The sequence below is a fragment of the Myxocyprinus asiaticus genome, chromosome 35 (assembly GCF_019703515.2).
Source record: "Myxocyprinus asiaticus isolate MX2 ecotype Aquarium Trade chromosome 35, UBuf_Myxa_2, whole genome shotgun sequence".
NCBI lineage: Eukaryota > Metazoa > Chordata > Actinopteri > Cypriniformes > Catostomidae > Myxocyprinus > Myxocyprinus asiaticus.
In genome coordinates this window covers 20727245-20747214 of record NC_059378.1, presented here as the reverse complement: position 1 = coordinate 20747214, position 19970 = coordinate 20727245, and the positions used below count along the sequence as shown (strand labels likewise).

General features: G+C 41.2%; 1 protein-coding gene across 1 annotated transcript; it reads left to right on the top strand.

Moving 5' to 3' along the window:
* Positions 1 to 3514: 3514 nt before the first annotated feature.
* On the top strand, positions 3515 to 19101 carry LOC127425879 (inter-alpha-trypsin inhibitor heavy chain H3-like). Its single transcript, XM_051672167.1, has 15 exons — positions 3515 to 3561; positions 4984 to 5044; positions 6827 to 6939; positions 8478 to 8508; positions 11935 to 12198; positions 13076 to 13205; positions 13248 to 13261; positions 14449 to 14558; positions 14711 to 14859; positions 16000 to 16062; positions 16161 to 16274; positions 17884 to 18085; positions 18209 to 18381; positions 18518 to 18629; positions 18735 to 19101. The coding sequence occupies exons 1-15, from the start codon at positions 3515 to 3517 to the stop codon at positions 18871 to 18873; spliced, it is 1722 nt and encodes a 573-aa protein (XP_051528127.1). The 3' UTR covers positions 18874 to 19101.
* The last annotated feature ends 869 nt before the right edge of the window (positions 19102 to 19970 follow it).

Below are 19970 nucleotides of genomic sequence, written 5' to 3'. Positions count from 1 at the left end.
CTGCCTCCTCCTGGGGCAGCACTTGCAGGTTCACCACCTGGTCCCTAAAAGGGGTCGTGGGAACCTTGGGCACATAGCCCGGTCGGGGTCTCAGGATCACGTGAGATTAGACCGGACCGAACTCCAGGCACGTTTCGCTGACAGAGAACGCTTGCAGGTCTCCTACCCTCTTGATGGAAGTGAGTGCAGTCAGGAGGGCAGTCTTTAAGGAGAGTAGTCTTCAAGGAGAGTGCCTTAAGCTCGGCTGATTGCAAAGGCTCAAAGGGGGCTCTCTGTAGACCCTGAAGAACTACAGAAAGGTCCCACAAGGGAACGAGGCACAGTCTGAAGGGATTCAGCCTCCTGGTGCCTCTTAGGAACCTGATGATCAGATCATGCATCCCTAAGGACTTACCGTCGACTGCGTCGTGGTGTGCTGCTATGGCGGCAATGTACACTTTCAAGGTGGAAGGGGACAGCCTCCCTTCCAACCTCTCCTGCAGGAAGGAAAGCACTGATCTGACTGCACATCTCGGGGGGTCTTCCCGTCGGGAAGAACACCACTTAGCGAACAGATGCCACTTAAAGGCATACAGGTGCCTCATAGAGGAGAGTGATCATGTCTGCAGGTGGTAAACCGCTTTGGTCTTCCGCATCCCATCCAGGGGCCAGACATGGAGATTCCAGAGGTCTGGTCGCGGGTGACAGATGGTGCCCCGTCCCTGAGAAAGAAGGTCCTTCCTCAGGGGAATTCGCCGGGGGGGCTGTCGCGAGGAGCGCGAGGTCCGAGAACCACGTCTGGGTGGGCAAGTAGGGTGCTACCAGGACGACCTGCTCCTCGTACTCCCTGACCTTGCACAGGGTCTGTGCGAGTAGTCTCACTGGGGGAAATGCATATTTGCACAGGCCAGGGGGCCAGCTGTGTTCCAGCGTGTCTATGCCGAGGGGGGCCTCAGTCAGGGCGTACCAGAGCGGGCAGTGGGAGGATTCTTGGGAGGCGAACAGGTCCACCTGTGCCCATCCAAATCAACTCCAAAGCAGCTGGACCACCTGAGGGTGGAGTCTCCACTCTCCCCTGAGGGTAACTTGCCATGACAGCACGTCCACTGTATTGTTGAGGTTGCCCGGGATGTGAGTGGCTCGCAGCAACTTGAAGTGCTGCTGACTCCAGAGGAGGAGACGGCGGGCGAGTTGTGACATACAGTGAGAACGCAGACCGCCTTGGCGGTTGACATATGCTACCGTTGCCTTGTTGTCTGTTCGAACTAACACGTGCTTGCCCTGGATCAACGGCCGAAATCTCTGCAGGGCTAGCAGAATTGCCAACAACTCGAGGCAGTTGATGTGCCAATGGAGTCACGGGCCCATCCACAGGCTGGCAGCTGCGTGCCCATTGCAAACAGCGCCCCAGCCCATTTTGGAGGCATCCATCATGACCACGACACGCCTGGAGACCAGTTCTAGGGGAACACCTGCCTGTAGAAACGAGAGGTCGGTCCAAGAGCTGAAAAGATGGTGACTGACTGGCGTGATGACCACGCGATGTGTCCCGTGGCGCCATGCCCATCTCGGGACTCGTGTCTGAAGCCAGTGCTGAAGCAGTCTCATATGCATCAACCCGAGCGGGGTGGCTACCGCTGAGGATGCTTTATGCCCCAGGAACCTCTGAAAAAGTTTCAGTGGAACTGCTGTTTTCTGTTTGAACGCCTTCAAACAGGCCAGCACCGTCTGGGTGAGCTCGTTCATGAGGCGAACTGTCAAAGAGACTGAGTCCACCACGAGCGCCTTTATCCAGCGGGGGATTGCCGAATAGCCCTTGGCCACCCCACCATCGAGGGTAGTGAGAGTGGGGAAGCTGAAAAGATCAGGACCAGGCAGTAAAAAAGTGCCTCCCACGACCTTGTCAGCTCTTCATGCATTTCTGGGAAGAAAGGAACGGGGGGGCGTGGCTTTGAGCGGCGCCGCGAGCCCAGGAACCAATCATCGAGCCGCGAGGGTTCAGGGAAGAGTGGAGGGTTCCATTCTAGCCGATGCTCGCGGCTGCTCGGGAAAGCATGTCGTCATCTCCACATCAGCCTGTGACTGGGCAATCATCCCCGAAGGGAGGAGCCCAGCTGAGGCTTCCGCATCCGACTGGATGAGCCCGCTCTGTGATGCTGCGCTTGAGAGCTCATCACTTTCGCGGGCTCCGAATAAGAGGTCGAACTCGCCGTGAGACGAGCCGGCGGACTCATCCGGAAGCCCGATCGGGGCAGACGAGCGTGCTGGGGAATGGGAGGTCCGCGGGGGGATACCCGGTGGAGGCTGTCCCATTGGGTTCCCCAAATCGCCCCCAGTGCTAGCCACGCTGGCCTCATACCCGTGGGTAAAAGGACCAAGGCGGGGAGCCTCTGGGGTGGCTTGCTTTCTTACGAAGGCAAGCCACGACCACATCGTTGCCATGGACATGTCCTCGCAATGAGTACATGACCATCCACGACTGCTGTCTCCGCGTGAGCAATGCCCAGACACGAAAGACAGTGAACGTGACCGTCAGAAGGCGAGAGATAGCAAGCGCAACCAGGAATAACACACAATTGGGAAGGCATCTTTAAAAAGATGCGTCTTTAAAAAGACTTTCCGTGTGTGCTGCTCTTTTAGAGAAATATACTCTTTTAGAAAAATTTACTCTTATTTCTGCCGAAGCGCCCAGGGGCATTCTCTGCAGTGCACCAGTGCAGAGGAGGGAGAAGCCGCTGAAATGCACCGTCAGATCCAGCAGAGGTGAATGAACAATCGTGGGAATTCAGCTCAGTGAGCATGACCGTTCGGCTCCGAAGAGAAAATCTGAATGAGTGGTTGCATACCAGCTCCTTTTATACCCGTATGTCCGGGGGAGTGGCATGCAAATAGCACTCGCTAATTTTCATTGGCCTTTTATCAAAGACCAGAGGTGTGTCTCGGGCTCCCAAGAGTGACCCCTAGTGTCACTACATCAACACAACATCGAGTGAGTGACAGATAGGGAACCAGGAAAAGCATTCAGTAAGATAAAGGGTTTTCTGTACAAAAATAAAAAATGAAAGTGGCTCATTCTTTCAAAACTCTAAACACAAAAAGATAAATACACATGCAAAATGTAAGAAAGAATAAATTATGCTGCATCCTGCCTCCTATTTTGGTCTGGCCACAGCACCTCATCTACATCACAAGCGATGTTCTCCCTGGGTAAACAGTGGGGAAAGAGTCTTCTGGAGTGACTGATCCAGCCACTGAAAGCCCCCACATTAACTTCACCACATGCATCCTCCATTGCCTGGAGAAGAGGCATACGTGCAAGGGGATGGCGGTTATACACCTTCCATTGCCATGCCGAAAAAACTCTTCAGATACATTGGGTTCAGGAATAGGGAATATGGTTGGAGGTATAGAACAATAAGTTGTCCCAGATGACAACATACCTAGGCTGCTCTGGCCCACCCTTCTGCTTGGCTGGAATGAGGATGCCATATAGTGTGTCCAGGAATGTGACGAGAAGGGTGGTGTTGTAGGGACCATGGTTGGCATGGTGATGGAGGATGCCTTGCTGGCTAATGGTGATAGGTGACACGCTGTCCAGGGACATTCACAATGGCTCGGTGGCCAATAATGTTCCATCCCCGTCCCCTTCTTAAGGCTAGGTTGAAGCCAGCCTCAGTGTAAATATAAACATGCAGATTTGCAGTGGCATCCAGCTCTGAGACTCTCTGAAACAGACAACAAGACAATATGTGAAATAGATCTAGGGCAGTCAATATGGTGAGGCACAATACACTGGATTACAGTACTGTAATGTGTCTGTACAGTGCTGATATGATAGTAAATTCACATTATAATATACTTACTTGCACATATTCATAGCACTGTTCTTTAACCCTCTCTGAGTTTTGCTCAGATGGCACCCTGTAGACCTGTTTTATCTGGATTTGGTTGCGCTGTAATACATGGCCCAAGGTAGACAAGTCCACCTGGTGAATGTTATTGAATATTGTGTTGTCTGCAATTATGTAGTTCTGGATTTCTCATAGTCCAGTGGTATTCTGGAGGGAACAGCCGGTGTCTTCCACCATGGCCTGGCTGTCTCTCAGTTCTGCAGAAGATCCACAAATATGATTGGTTACAGTAAGCTAAAATAATCTATTTTCTTTCAATATGAAATTACATTATTGTAACATTGGTCAACAATCACTGAGGAACAAAGGCCAACTGATATGACAAACTGCAGTATACTACAGTATACATACATAAAGAGCATAGTGTAGATGGTAGGACTTACCGGTTCTTATTTCTGAATGTACGGATGATAGATGCAACCATGCAGCAGCTCAGGCTGGGCTGAACTCTCTACCCAGCCTCCCTCATAATCAATCCATGGTTGAGCACATGGTCAACAAATGTGGCCCTGATCTCCTCTGAGACAACTGTCCTTATACTTGTCCTCCTCTTACTCTCACTCCTGCACCTCTAGCTCTTGCTTCACCATTAACTTCCATTTTCCTTCAAAACAGGAGAGTTCATCTGTGGCCTTTTAATTTGCTAAAGCTCTGATTTCTAAGTGAACAATTCAGCAACTAGTGTTTATACCTGTGACTAGTGGGTGTTGCCAAATGGTATATAGAGCTTGGCATTGTGATTTGCATTACTTTCCAAAGGGACAAAAGAGATTTTTTAATTTTGAATGTTGTGCCTAATGTAGATAACTGTATGTAGTGTTTTGCAAAAAGTGTGATATAGAATTGAAAACTGAGTATAAAGCAGGAATTGTGCTTGCAATTTTGCAGACTTGGTTTAGGGATTTGGTACATGAGTTTCAGGTGACTGCGTTTAAAGTTCCAATTTTAGTGTGTAAACAATTGGGAAAAACTGTAAGACATAATTACAAAATGTATCATTTAACCTCACTCTCAACACTATGTTGTTTTTATTTTTGTAATTATCTTTTTACTTTATATGCATGTAAAATACGTTTATGTGTTTTCTGTTGAGACTCGTGAGTGAACTGAGCAGAGCAAAGGGTGCAAACAGCAAATTCCTGTGCAAACAGCAAGTGAGTCAATAACACAAAAAGACAGATCATAAATCAGATGTGAATAAAATGGGACGCTAGGGATGTAATTTAATAAAATGTAATTTATGTACATTCTAGAAGTTACGAATAGAGCAGTAAGATGTATCCACTAACTTTTCCTTCATGTGTTTAAGTCTCTTTCTCAGATGAGGTGTAAAGTATTAAAGTGGACTGTAAGGTTGCATCATGTTTCCCTCACATGATCATGACTACTGTAAGGTCCGCCCACTGGTCCAAGGACGGCAGCCAATGGCGCGGTAGAGGGGTATCTGCGTGTTACTCTTTTTCCTTTTACGCAACACTACAAGATTAAATTAAATACATTTCCTTATATGTATTACTTCTTTATTTCATCTGACTCCAATAATGAAAAGAGGTTTAAATGATGTTTGTTAATCATTAAATTTAGGTGAACGTTTGATTATTCTATTTAACACTTTACTTTATATTCTACACTCGTTCATCTGGATTCCTACAACACTTTAGTCTTGCACCGGCAGGGTATGCGATCTCACAATCACAAATTCATCAGTCTTGGTCATTAGACAGAGGCGAGTGACTAATATCCTAGACGGCCGTACTCCACTTTGCTCATTCTACAATATATGATCTAGTCCCCATAGATCTGAACACACTTAATTAAGGTAAGACTATATCTAACCAGAGATCATGACCATTACCATAGAACTAAACTGACCAACTTAACTTCTTCTAATGGTAACTTTGTATAATCATGCCATGGTTTCCCACATACACTTAGTTAAAATAATATTACAATAATCAGAAGTTGAGGCTCAACCCTATTTAGATTGGTCTGACAACACCTTGTTGTTCTAAACGGAAAAACCCTTTATTAGCCTCTACAGTCTAAGTATACATGACTACTGCCAATGTGTTAGTCGGAGCTCTAAAACATCAGTCTGTGTGCCCCTCTGCTCCACTGAAGCTGTATTTTAGTCCGTTACTAACCTAAGCATAGATTTGTGGTGTTATGGACTTAACGTAATCTACTAGAGTTAATAACACAAGGTCAATCAGAATAATTTTAAACATAATTTATTAACCAGGTAACAAAACAATAATTCAAAATCCAATGCAAAGAATAAAATCATTAGCCAATCACATACAATATCAACAATTCAGAGATCAAGGAATTTAAGAATATTTACCTGGCAATGAAAACTACACATAGTGATCATGCGGGAGATCTGTCTACAGATTCCCCGAGCTTCTTGCCAACTTTCCTTAAATACCCAGACAGAATAGACATTGTGTACCAAATGGTATTATCCTTTGAACAGTGAGAATTTGGGGGTGAATGGGTTCTTGACTTCCTGGGGTTTAACCTTGTTAACATACAAGAGATCATTTAAATTGTAGGTCAAGGAGTGGGATAGACCTCCAGAATTATGCATTGGCAAAGACCTTATAACCTTGTTACCATTAGTTTTATCAACATGGGAAAGAGACCACTATACCAGTCGCACAGAGACCTCTTAAATGATATCAAACACATACAGTTGCATTCATTGTTTTCATGGTATTTGTTATATTTTACATATAAATCTTGTGTCTTTGTTTTGGTCCAGAGCTGTTGAAGGGGAGAAGGGGGAGAGAGAAGAGGGGGCAGCAAGGTGATTTGCAATTTATCACACGTGGTGATATTTAGGTGTAGATTTCAGCTTTTGTAAGAGAGTTCAATGACGTTGATTCTCGCAGTGTTCTTTGACTTTTACCGGAAATGGCGCCTTTTGGGTGTAGACATCCCGGTGCCAGCCTTACACTACCAAAGATCTAAATGCGGCCAGTGTCTCACATGAAGTATTCTTTGATGTGGACATACCCAAAACAGCCTTCATCACCAACTTCAGCATGTTAGTCCTCCTCTGTTTACACAGGCCATATAAACTCAGCAAAAAAAGAAATGTCCTCTCACTTTCAACTGCTTTTAATTTTCAGCAAACTTAACGTGTAAATATTTGTATGAACATAAAAAGATTCAACAACTAAGACATAAACTGAACAAATTGAACAGAAATGGAATAATGTAACAGTCAGTATTTGGTGTGGCCACCAGATGAATTAAGTACTGCAGTGCATCTCCTCCTCATGGACTGCACCAGATTTGCCAGTTCTTGCTGTGAGATGTTACCCCAAACTTCCACTAAAGCACTTGCAAGTTCCCGGACATTTCTGGGGGGAATGGCCCTAGCATTCACCCTTCGATCCAACAGGTCCCAGATGTGCTCAATGGGATTGAGATACGGGCTCTTCGCTGGCCATGGCAGAACACTGACATTCCTGTCTTGCAGGAAATCACGCACAGAACGAGCGGTATGGCTGGTGGCATTGTCATGCTGGAGGGTCATGTTAGGATTAGCCTGCAGGAAGGGTACCACATGAGGGAGGAGGATGTCTTCCCTGTAACGCACAGCATTGAGTTTGCCTGCAATGACAACAAGCTCAGTCAGATGATGCTGTGACACACCGCCCCAGACCATGACGGACCCGCCACCTCCAAATCGATCCCGCTCCAGAGTATAGGCTTCGGTGTAACACTAATTCCTTCAACAATAAATGCGATTCTGACCATCACCCCTGGTGAGACAAAACCGCGACACTTCAGTCAGTTTTTGCCAGTCCTGTCTGGTTCAGTGAAGGTGGGTTTGTGCCCATAGGCGGCATTGTTGCCGGTGATGTCTGGTAAGGACCTGCCTTACAACAGAACTACAAGCCCTCAGTCTAGCCTCTGTCAGCCTATTGCGAACAGTCTGAGCACTGATGGAGGGATTATGCGTTCCTGGTGTAACTCGGGCAGTTGTTGTTGCCATCCAATACCTGTCCCGCAGGTGTGATATTCATATGTACCGATCCTGTGTGTACACGTGGTCTGCCACTGCGTGGACAATCAGCTGTCCTTCCTATCTCCCTATAGTGCTGTCTTAGGCGTCTCACAATATGGACATTGCAATTTATTGCCCTGGCCACATCTGCAGTCCTCATGCCTCCATGCAGCATGCCTAAGGCACGTTCACACAGATGAGCAGGGACCCTGGTCATCTTTCTTTTAGTGTTTTTCAGAGTCAGTAGAAAGGTCTCTTTAGTGTCCTAAGTTTTTATAACTGTGACCTTAATTGCCTACCGTCTGTAAGCTGTTAGTGTCTTAACGACCGTTCCACAGGTGCATGTTCATTAATTGTTTATGGTTCACTGAACAAGTATGGAGAACTTTGTTTAAACCCTTTACAATAAAGATCTGTAAAAGTATTTGGATTTTTACAAAATTATCTTTAAAATACAGTGTCCTGAAAAAGGGACGTATATTTTTTTTGCTGAGCAAAAACACTCACTATTGCCTCAAGAAATAGTCTTGGCTTTATATGTTTTTTTTTTGTTTTTTTTATTGTTTCAGAGAGATTGAGGAAGCGATATATTTCAGTGAGGTGAAGGAAAAAGAGAATGGGTAGTATGAAAGCGCTGTGTCATCCAGGCAGACTGCTGGTCTGTTTAAGTGGGTACAGGTCAACGGCAAACTTCTGGAATCCTGACACAGTACACATATTTGCTTTTCAGTATTTGCTAATCTTGTTTATCAAAAATTAGAGATGTTTTTGCTTTTTTTAGTGCCTCGAGGAGGCAGTTGCCACACGGGGAAGCTGGCACAAGGGCTATGTCTCAATAATAATGAGATTTGGAGTCAAAAGTCCAACTACGCAAATGTGTTTTCACTAGGAGAAGTTTAGTATGTTGTTTTGAAAAACCTAGTTCAAAACCCTTTTTAATTGGAATATTTTTTGTGAATTCTACCCTTCCAAGGAAATTTCTAGAATCATATTTTTGTTATAGCTCCTGGTTAAAAAAATGAACATTTTCAAATGACACTGGAATAAATTAAGATAAATTAATAATAAAGATAATAATGTTGGGCCTCATGTATTCAGATAGAAGACAAATGCAGGCCTAACACAGTTGTAAAAACCTAACTCAGGCCCCCACATTCCAAGTCGTAAATTATACTGATAAAAATCGCGCCAAAATCAAACAAAGGGAGTCCAAAACAGGCTACAAATCCCATGAAGCCTTGCTCACTAAAGGATCAAACTCTCAACTCCTATTGGATGAGGCACACAACAGAACGTCCCTCAAACCATGACATCATCAGGAGTAGAAATACCCCTGAAATGCTTCCAGGATTTGCTTCCAGCAACTTTGTTTGCAGTGTGTAGATGCAGCTCATCGCTGCTCTCAGGTGCAACCTCGTGGCACAAGGAAGTAATGTCCGACTTGAAACTGTGGCCATACAATCTCCATCTCGCTGGACGAGTTGAGATTACTCTGTGTTCAACCGAACACTCTAACGGATCTGAAGGAGACCGCCGAGCAATCCGCATCTTCATCCGTTTGCCTGCAGAAATGAAGAGATTAAAGATTTCTCTTCCATCTTCCATCAAGTCGACATTTCTGAAGTTCTCCGCCAGCCCGCCGAGAATCAACAGCCATGCCCGCCAACAGAGTGAGGAAACGGCCTCTCGTCATCACACGAGCCTCAAGGAACCGGGTCGGATTTAAAGGACGGATGAACACACATTCTACCTGTGTCCTCATGCGATTCAAGTAAGAGGTTTACGTCTGGGCAGAGATAGAATATTATAGTGTGTTATTCTTGTGTTTCAAGGTTTTTGCTTGTACAGTTTACGGACCGCCATGTCCGCTTATTATTAATACTCAGGGTATTAATTATCACAAATTTGTTTTGCTGTATTGTGGTCCAACCAAATTGGACTGTTGTGCATTTTCGCCATCGTGGGTGAGACCGGCAAGCTGTTTTGATCCATTAAGAGTCAAAGAATGCGGGACTGTTTACGAGCCGTCCACCGCGTCTCTGAGCTATAAACTAACAGCTGCTTTCTCTCCCACTATAGCGAAATCGGCTTTAGGGCTGTCACTTAATTCTCTCTCTCTCTCTCTCTCGTACTAACCACACACACACACACACACACACACACACACGCACGCGACCCCTCACAAACATTCTGGCACACATTTTTGGCTCGTAGATAGCTTTATGCTAAAACCCAGCTTTGTCCCTATGCTATCGTACAAGCGGATATACGCGGTAACTGGTAGACGACATTGACTGGTTTCTCTCCACCCCCATTCGTGGTCATATACTCTCCACGAGAGTCACGTCCGCCATTTTGTACACACACACACACACACACTATCACACACACACCTTATGTGTTATAGGATTATTTTAGTTTCCATATCTAATCATATCACTGTTTAGTTTGTAGTTGTAAGTTGGAAGTTTATTGACTGCATTGTATTAATTATTAATTGATATTACTGCATAAATAAACTTTGTTTATATTACAAATAGAAGTGTTTTGGTTTGTTTTGCATACGCCTGTGTCATGCTGACGGGATGTCAGTGCTCGGATTCAAGCCTTCATTCATTGTTTTTTTTTTTCCCCGAAAATCGTTATTCTTCGGATGTCGATTTTCCTAAGAAAACAATCTAATATTGAGACTGTTATACTATCTGGTTATTAGTCCCTGATTCCAGGGTGGAGCCCCATCAATGTTAATCCTTATTGATATTCTATTGATTTTTGATAATTGATAATTATCTTTGATGATTATTGAATTTGAATGATCAATAAGCTAGTGTTAATTTTAATTAATGTTTCATCGATGTTAACAATTAACAGTTATCTCTGATAATTGTTGATTTAAAGGATTAGAAAAGCTAACATTGATTCTCAATGTTCTATTGATTTTAATAATTAATAATTATCTTTGATAATTATAACTACAATAATGCCTTCCAAAACAGTCAGAAATCTGGGGGTAACCATCAATAACCAACTCAGTTTCACAGGGCACATCTAAAAGGCAGCATGATCATGTAGATTTACACTCTACAATATCAGGAAAATAAGACCCTTCATCTCTGAACATACCACACAACTTTTTGTTCAGTCACTTGTCATAACTAGACTGGACTACTGTAACACTCTCATTGCATGCCTCCCTGCATGTGCAATTAAGCCCCTGCAAATGATCCAGAATGCTGCAATGAACCAAAGAGAGCGCATGTTACACCACTCCTTGTTTCTGTTCCCTGGCTGCCGGTTGATGTATGTATCAAATTCAAGGCTCTGATGCTGGCATACAGAACAGTCACTGGGTCTGCTCCAGCGTACCTTAAATCATTTCTGCAGAGCTATGTTCCCACCAGAAGCCTGCGGTTGGCTAATGAGCAGGGCCTTGTTGTACCAACACAAAGAGGCACCAAAACACTTTCCCAGACTTTCGGTTTCACTGTACCTCATTGGTGGAATGACCTTCCCAACTCCATCTGTGAAGCAGACTCACTCTCTGTCTTCAAAAAACAGCTAAAAACACATCTTTTCCATGAGCACATAACTATGCACTCATGAAAAAAAAATAATAATAATTATATATATTCTTGTTGCACTCTAATTTGTCTTGGATATTACTATTCTGATGCTAGTGAAACTTTGTAATGCAGCACTTATTGTACTGCTGTCTCCTTAAAATGAATCACTAATGATGTACAATATTATTCCTCTTTTATAAGTCGCTTTGGATAAAAGCGTCTGCCAGATGAATAAATGTAAACGTAAGTGCCGACTGGTACATTCAGTAAGTTGGCTAGGCCTTTTCTAGCTGTTCTCTTTCAAATATTCATCCGGTATCTCACTATGGTAAACGCCTCAGGCATGACAGACCATGGAAGCATCAATAACACCACATCTGTCTGAAGGGCAGAACAATCATAGCTTGTTAAAGGAGCCCGCCTCCTCCCTATAATAACTGCTGTAATGCTCTGAAATGACTAGCTGTTATTTGTTGTTCAATTTTGGTACTTGTTGTTGTCTGAAATGGGAATTGCATTTTCAACATGTCCCTTGTTTTTAGGGCCAAGAAGTCTTCCTGAGATCCTAGAAAGCATTCATAATACCATTGCTGAGAAGAATATTACATTGTTATCTTTAGCCTTTGGTGCCAATGCAGACTATGTATTTTTGGACACTTTAAGCAAGCAGAACAATGGTATGGCTCGCAGGATTTACGAAGACTCAGATGCTCCACTTCAGCTACAGGTAGGGAACTGGGGTCTTTTGCACAAATTTAAAACCTTGGATTCCTATAAATGATCACAGTGATTATGTATTGTAGATGTGATTCTAATTCTAGAGAGCTTTTGATTGGACAAAAGTCTGTGTTGTACAACATGAGTCTTCACTATTTTTGCTCTGTTTTCCCAGAAGAGAAGACGGTAAACTTTAAACATTTACTGTATATGGGTCAATGACGTGAAGTTAATTTTTTTCTTTGGATCTATTATCTGGAATTTATTCTAAAATACATGAAAATTCAATTCACACTAAAAAATGTCTTTAATACACTTCTTCTATGATGGACATGTTTTAAATTACTGAGTTCAAAGTAAATTAAGACTGTGTTTTTTATTTATTTATTTGTATTTATTTATTTATTTTACATTTGACTGAAAAGCACATTTTGTTCAGGTCATATTGTGTAACATTGAGAAAATGTCTTGATATTCTTGATTAAAAAATTCATGATAATTGTAAACAATATTTTTCACCTTGAAAAATATATTTTTTAAAAACCTTTTGAAATTAATGATTTTGTTGTGTACACTTCAACCACTCATCTTCAAAGTGTAAGGGAGGTATTTAAATACTTTTTACTTGATGGGTACACCACATGACATTTCTAAAGGTATTTACAACCTTGTTTGTCAATGACCCTTATCTACTAAAAGTGAAATTAGTCAACTTTTAGGAGCACACTATCGTCTACGTAGATGGCCTCAAAGCTAACACACATTGGCTTTAAACAGGGTCTTTAAATGTTGATGAGATAATTACATCAGTACTAATATTGTGTTTTGCTATGAAAGCTATTAAGAAAACCTGGATACTGATGATAGTTTGCTAATTATACTAAAAGGGGTTTTATGAAGAAGTGGCAAGTCCTCTCCTCTCAGAGGTGAATTTTCACTACCCGGACAACACTGTTAACTCATTGACAAGAAGCCACTTTAAACAACTCTTCAATGGCTCTGAGATTATGGTTACTGGCTGACTTAATGACCTAGACATGAACAACTTTCTGCTTGAAGTGTCCGCACAAGGGGTAAGTAAATTAACTTATCTTATACTGTATATCCTCAGCTTGAAATCATTTGTCACACATCATTTGTAAAATGTGTTTTACTGTGTGTTTTCACAATTGTTCATAACAACATTCTTGCCTTACCCTGATTCACTATGGTAAGCCTATAATAATGATTTATATTTATGGCTGTCGGGTAGGTGATCACAGGCAACCATGGATACACCTCAAACCATCAGATTAATTCGCACGGAAGAGTGGTGCCGAAGCACTGTCATAAAAAACAAAACAATGTTCCTACACAAGTAACTTGCAATTCTATGTTTCAACCACAGATGTCGATAGAGAGAATGAAGTTCCGTAGAATAGCTTTAATGCTGCGTTCCAGGTGAAGTCTTAGGTGTTAACCCAAGTTAATTACCCACTTCTGACCACAAAGCCTTCCAGTCAATCACATGTAACGGTCGCATGTACACAATCAAATGCACAGTCTTACACATGCTAGCTAGCTGGCAATCTAGTAGCTATTTCATGAGCAAAATAGTTGAAAACGTAAACATTAATTGATACAAAAACAGTTGTCTTGTACTGTATATTTATTGTATATTGCATGTTCACACATTTCATGCAGTGAAAATACTTAAAGTTTGTTTTCACTTTTCACAAAATGGTCACCATCTTGGAAATGACTGCTGCGTCCGAAAACTGGAATATGCTATTCGGAAGTTGTATACGGAGGTAGAATGAAAATAAGATACATTTCAAACTGTTCTGAGACCAGTTTCCATACATTCATAAATGCTGTCAGTTAAGCCATTAACTGATAAGGCAGCAAGTCAGCTGCCTAAGTTTTTGAATGCAGCGGTAGTCAAATTACACTTCTCACTGAGGTTGGGGTTGATCGATCTACCCTGACTTCACAAGTCGGATGTCTGATGTCAAGCAGCGTTTCAATCATAATTTTCAGTAGGAGGTGGGAAAATTCTAAGTTGCCTGGAATGTTGTTTTAGTGTGGAAAAACATGTCTGTGTGGTTAAAACATGTATGACTCCATACATTGTAGCTACAATCATATTTTGAGTGAGTATTTATATTCTCATTGAACTTATATTATTATCAATGGTGATCTGGTTTTGGGGACTCCTAACTCTGATCAAGCTTTGCTTGTATTGCAACAGTTTGAGAATAATTTTGAAGTGAAATGACAGGAAAATGCTCACAAGTGGGATACCATATTACCTGATGAAGAGTATATCTTTGGGGACTTCACTGAGCGTCTCTGGGCGTATCTGACCATCCAGGAGCTCTTGGATAAGAAGTGAGGTTTTTTCTGAGACCTTACATACTCAGCCCATTTACTTACAACTCTAGGACCAGTAGTCATGCAATCAAGGCCTACTGTATGTGAAAAATGACTAGTCTAAATGTCATTTGAATCTAATCCAATTATTGAACAATATGTTCTGACAGAGAAAAGGGCTCACCAGATGAGAAAGGAAATGCCACTGCTGAGGCTTTAAACTTTTCGTTGAAGTACAACTTCGTCACACCGCTTACCTCCATGGTCATCACTAAACCTGAAAGTAATGACTCACTCATTGCGGATAAGTTAACTGAAGGTATGACTAAACCAATTGTCAAATCATGACGTGAACAACATAGATTGCTTTGGAGAAACACATTTGCAAGTACTGAAGGCAATAGTGCATAATGTCATAAACCATACAAATCTAGACTCAGTAAACAAAACAAAAACAAAAAAACAAATGGATCAAGCTGACTCTGACATTGCAGCAGTGTTTAAATTGTAATTCACCCAGAAATCTGAGGTAATTTACGTACTCTCATATTCAGTGTTGTGTGTTTCCGATTACAAATTAGTTTTTACTTTTAGTAATTACATCTTATTCAAAAAAAAAAAGAAGTGATTAACACATTGCATTTTAAATTCTTGTAATCAGATTTCAGTTACTGAATTTCAATTAAAGTAACTACTTTTACATATATCACTTGTGCTAAAGTAATGTGTACTGTATAATACATTTAAAATATGAATTCAGATGTACATCTTTTAGTGTTTCTGTAACAGCTGAAGGGTGTGCGACAATGAATGAGGAGGAAATATAAACATTTTGAATTTGAGCGAAAAAATTTTTTCTAGGAAAAGTGATTTAGAAAGTAACAAGTAAACTAAGTAGTCATTTGATTTCTTTTTAGGTTAAGTAATCAGTAAAGTGGATTACTTATTTTGAGTAACTTTCCCAACACTGCTCATATTATTCCAAACCCATATGACTTTCTTTCGTTCTGTGGAACAGAGGATTAGACAAATTTGAAGAATGTTAACACTGCTCTTTATTTTAATATCATGAAAGTTAGTGGAGACTGAGGCTGTCAGACCCTAACATTCTGCCTAACATCTTTTGTGTTTTATGGAAGAAATAAGGTCAGCCAGGTTTGGAACATCATGAGGGTGAGTAAATGATGACAGAATTTAAATATTTGTGAGAACTATCCCTTTCAATTTTAAAAGAATATCACTGAACTTCAGCAACTGGCATAAAACAGGTGTTCTCAATGTCTTTGTTATTGTGTTTAACCAGTTATATGACCCTTACTCTTACATTAATTCACACAGCAACGAAGACATTTTCAAAAATATGGTTAGTCTTTACACTTCTTTCATGTGTGAAATTACATCTAATATATTTTCTTTTACTATTTATTGTACGGTAGATTGACCATTTGCATATTTGCAGGTCATGTGCCTATACCATCTAGCAATGCCTACAGGGCCTCAGTAGCAGCACCTACATATTTTGGTAAATGTTTTATTTAATGTAAATTGAAATAGATGAAGATTTTTGAAATAGACTATGATTCATAATAAAACCTTCACTGTTTCTTTGCAATGTATCAGTTGATGGAGATCCACACTTCATCATTGAGTTGCCAGATCAGAATGATGCTCTGTGCTTCAACATTGATGACAAACCTGGTACCATATTCAACCTGGTTAGAGACCCACTTACAGGTGAACACAACTGGATTTTTTTTTTCTTCAAACAACATACTGAATATTTCCAGAAGCATTAGAAGATATTAAAATGGAAGTGTGTCATTTCTACATTACTAGCATTACCACGGAATAAAAAAATATTTTTTGTTTTTTAAACAGAAAACAGAAAACTCCCATCTTCCATTGGTTATACAGTACAAACAGATAGTCCCACCCCAAACTTGCGCCACTGATGCATGATCGAGCCAATATTGCTGTGTCAGGGTGGATGGGCTGGTCAAATAAACAGAAGACTGTTTTGATAGTGCCACAGAGCAATAGTATTACACTATTAAGTGAAATCACAGACTGATCTCAGTGAAATTGGAAAAAATAGGTTGAATTTTCTTTAGCTGAGTCTCTGCTTACCAAAATGCGAAACACTGCCCCCAGTGACCAAACCGGTAAGTGATGTTGGGCAAATGGGCACGTGTGAGCTCCATTTTCCAGGAGAAATATCCACGAAGGGGCACCAAAGGTGAAACTGAACCCCCCAACAAAACCCCAAACCTATTTTATGTAAGAGGGAAAAAATGCAACCTCTGAATCATGCCCATCATTGATTATGCATATGTGATTACTTCCTGGTTTCGAACCAGGGTTTCCCACGCTGCTAATGCATCGTGCTTCCCTTGCCACAAGGGAAGGTAAACGCGCTTAAGCCGATATAAAAATATTTATATATGATATACTGTACACTCACCAACCACTTTTTTAGGTACACCTGTACACCTACATATTCATGTGATTATCTAATTAGCCAATCATGTGGCAGCAGTGCAGTGCATTTAATCAGGCAGATATGGGTCAGGAGCTCAAGTTAATGGTAACATCAACCATCAGAATAGGGAAAAAATTTGATCTCAGTGATTTCGACCATTGCGTGACATGACGGACTGGTTTGAGTATTTCTGTAAGTGCTAAATTCCAGGGATTTTCACTCACAACAGTCTCTATAGTTTACTCAGAACTGTGCCAAAAACAAAAAACATCCAGTGAGCAGCAGTTCTGCGGATCTTGTTGATGAGAAAGGTCAACGGAGAATGGCCAGACTAGTTTGAGCTGACAGAAAGGCTACGGTAACCCAGATAACCCCTCTGTACAATTGTAGTGAGCAGAATAGCATCTCAGAAAGCACAACTCGTCGAATCTTGAGGCAAATGGGCAACAACAGCAGAAGACCATGTCAGGTTCCACTTCTGTCAGCCCAGAACAGAAAGCTATCAGTGTACCTCAGCAAAAGTTGTGATTCATACAGACCAGGCTATGTTTTTCCCATCTATAACTGTCCAGTTTTGGTGAGCTTGTGCCCACTGCAGCCTCAGCTTTCTGTTCTGTAAAAGTAGGCTTTGATGTCTTGCTGTAGAGGCAGTCATGTGCTGATGTATTCATATGTGTGACATCACAAAGTAGGAAAAATCCAAACGAGCCATTTTTGAAGCTTGGTTTAAATAAATGCTCTTTTTGTATTGAGGAGGAAGTTGAACTCTTACATGTCAAATGATCAATGACATTTTTATTCCTCATGTCATGACCCCTTTAAAACTGGCAAAATGTCTAAAGAACATTTGTTGGTGCTCCACAGGTATTGTGGTCAATGGCCAAACCATTGGAGATAAGAAGGTCATCCTAGGGAAAAAAGTGAACACCTATTTTGGCCGATTTGGAATCGTTCATGAGATGTTTGGTATAAGATTAACAGTAAGCACTAAGGAGGTCTCGGTGTCTGAGGCAGGAAAACAGGCAAAATTCTTCTGGACTGATACTGCCACCATCAAAGGGCCTAAGTAAGATGCAGTCAAACATCTCATTGAGAAATTACAAAGTAGCCAAAATCAAACACTTGGAATTGAAAAAGAATTTGAAAAAGAATCATCCTACACACAGAACCATGTCCCTTCTTTCTCCAGCATGGATCTGAAGGTAATCAAAGATCGCAGTTTGACAGTGACCTTGAAGAACTCGGTAAGGTTTCTGATTATCCTTCACAAAGTGTGGAAGAAACACCCATATCACCAAGACTACCTTGGATTCTACACCTTGGACAGCCACCTTCTTTCACACAATGTCCATGGCCTACTTGGTAAAACAGCTAAAGAACTTACCATACTATACAGTATTAAGTTCTAAAAAAAAATGTTTTTATATTTTATGCTGTAAATGCTGTATTATCAAGTAGCACAGCAGCTGTTCTCTGAATGGTTTTGGTGTCTCTTTAGGACAGTTCTGTTATGGGGTTGAGTTTAAGGTGAGTGACCTGTTTCCAGGAGAAGATCCAGACAAACCAGATGCCATCATGTTTGTGAAGGGACATGAGCTTGTGGTTACCAGGTGAATACATGGTCATTACACAATTTGTCCTGCATCGAACATGGATTTAGAGGAAATGCATCATGCCTGCAAGGGTTAATTATTACTGCATTATTCTATCTACAGGGGTTGGCAGAGAGATTTCAGACAGGATGTGAAGAATGGAGAAAACGTGCCTTGCTGGTTCATTCACAATAACGGCACAGGACTCCTTGATGGAGTTCACACAGACTACATTGTTTCTGGTCTCTTCAAGACTATCTAAGAATGGGCCTTTGTGGCCAGACGAAAAGATGATAAAACAACTTTAATGAAGCAGATGATAAGATTGAAGATAAAAAAATATATATATATTTTTTTTGTCTGTTTCAAAGTAACTAAAACTCTTTAAATATTAGGTCATTCAGACAACCTTTAAATGTAATTTTAACAAGTGGCCTAACAAGTGGCTTTTTTTCACTTAAAAAAAATAAAAACTGAAGAAGCATATGAATAGAGGTGGGTAGTAACGTGCTACATTTACTCCATTACATTTACTTCAGTAACTTTTTGGAAAACATTTACTTTTATGAGTATGTATTATGGTGGGTACTTTTCACTCTTACTTAAGTAAATTTCTGATGAAAACAATTTACTTTTACTTCGTTACAACGGATAGCGTTCCTGTTGTCACATAACTTATTAAATTATAAGTTTTAATAAATGCATAATTTATTGAGATTTTTGAACGTGACTCTTGCGACAGCAGAACTTCACAGCTGCACACTGTCACTTGAGTCAAACGTAAAACAAAAACTTAACTCCAACTTAAGAATACGCGGTGAGGTAAATTTTAGAGATTGTGATAATATGGGCTTGTCTGTGTCATGCTGATGCTCATTCATTTTCAGTGTGAATCTGTAACTATGGGCTCTTATGACCTCAGTTTCTAAGTTTACATTTTTATATCAGCGCTGCAGCATATCAGTGCCTACTGTGTAACTCCTTGTAAACATCTGCGTTAAGTGCAAAAGTTTTGCCCTGCCTGTAGCTATTATGAGCATTTCCAAACACAGGGATACGGTGCAATTTACCCTTAGTGTACAAAACGAATTATCTAAATTCTTTCGACACTGAAAATACTGGAACTACACTGAACTAAATTCACGCAGGATGTAAAAAGCTGTGAAATAGCAACAGAAGGCATGAATAAAGTATGATCTTGCTTCAGTGTAAAGTAATTCAGTAATTAAACATTATATATAATTTGAGACTAAGTGACATTGTTCACGTTTTTCACCATATTAATTACTAGAAATAGGTTTCCAAACTTCTCTTGTAGTTGACAGATTCGTCCAAATCTGAGAAGCATTCTTAAAGTGA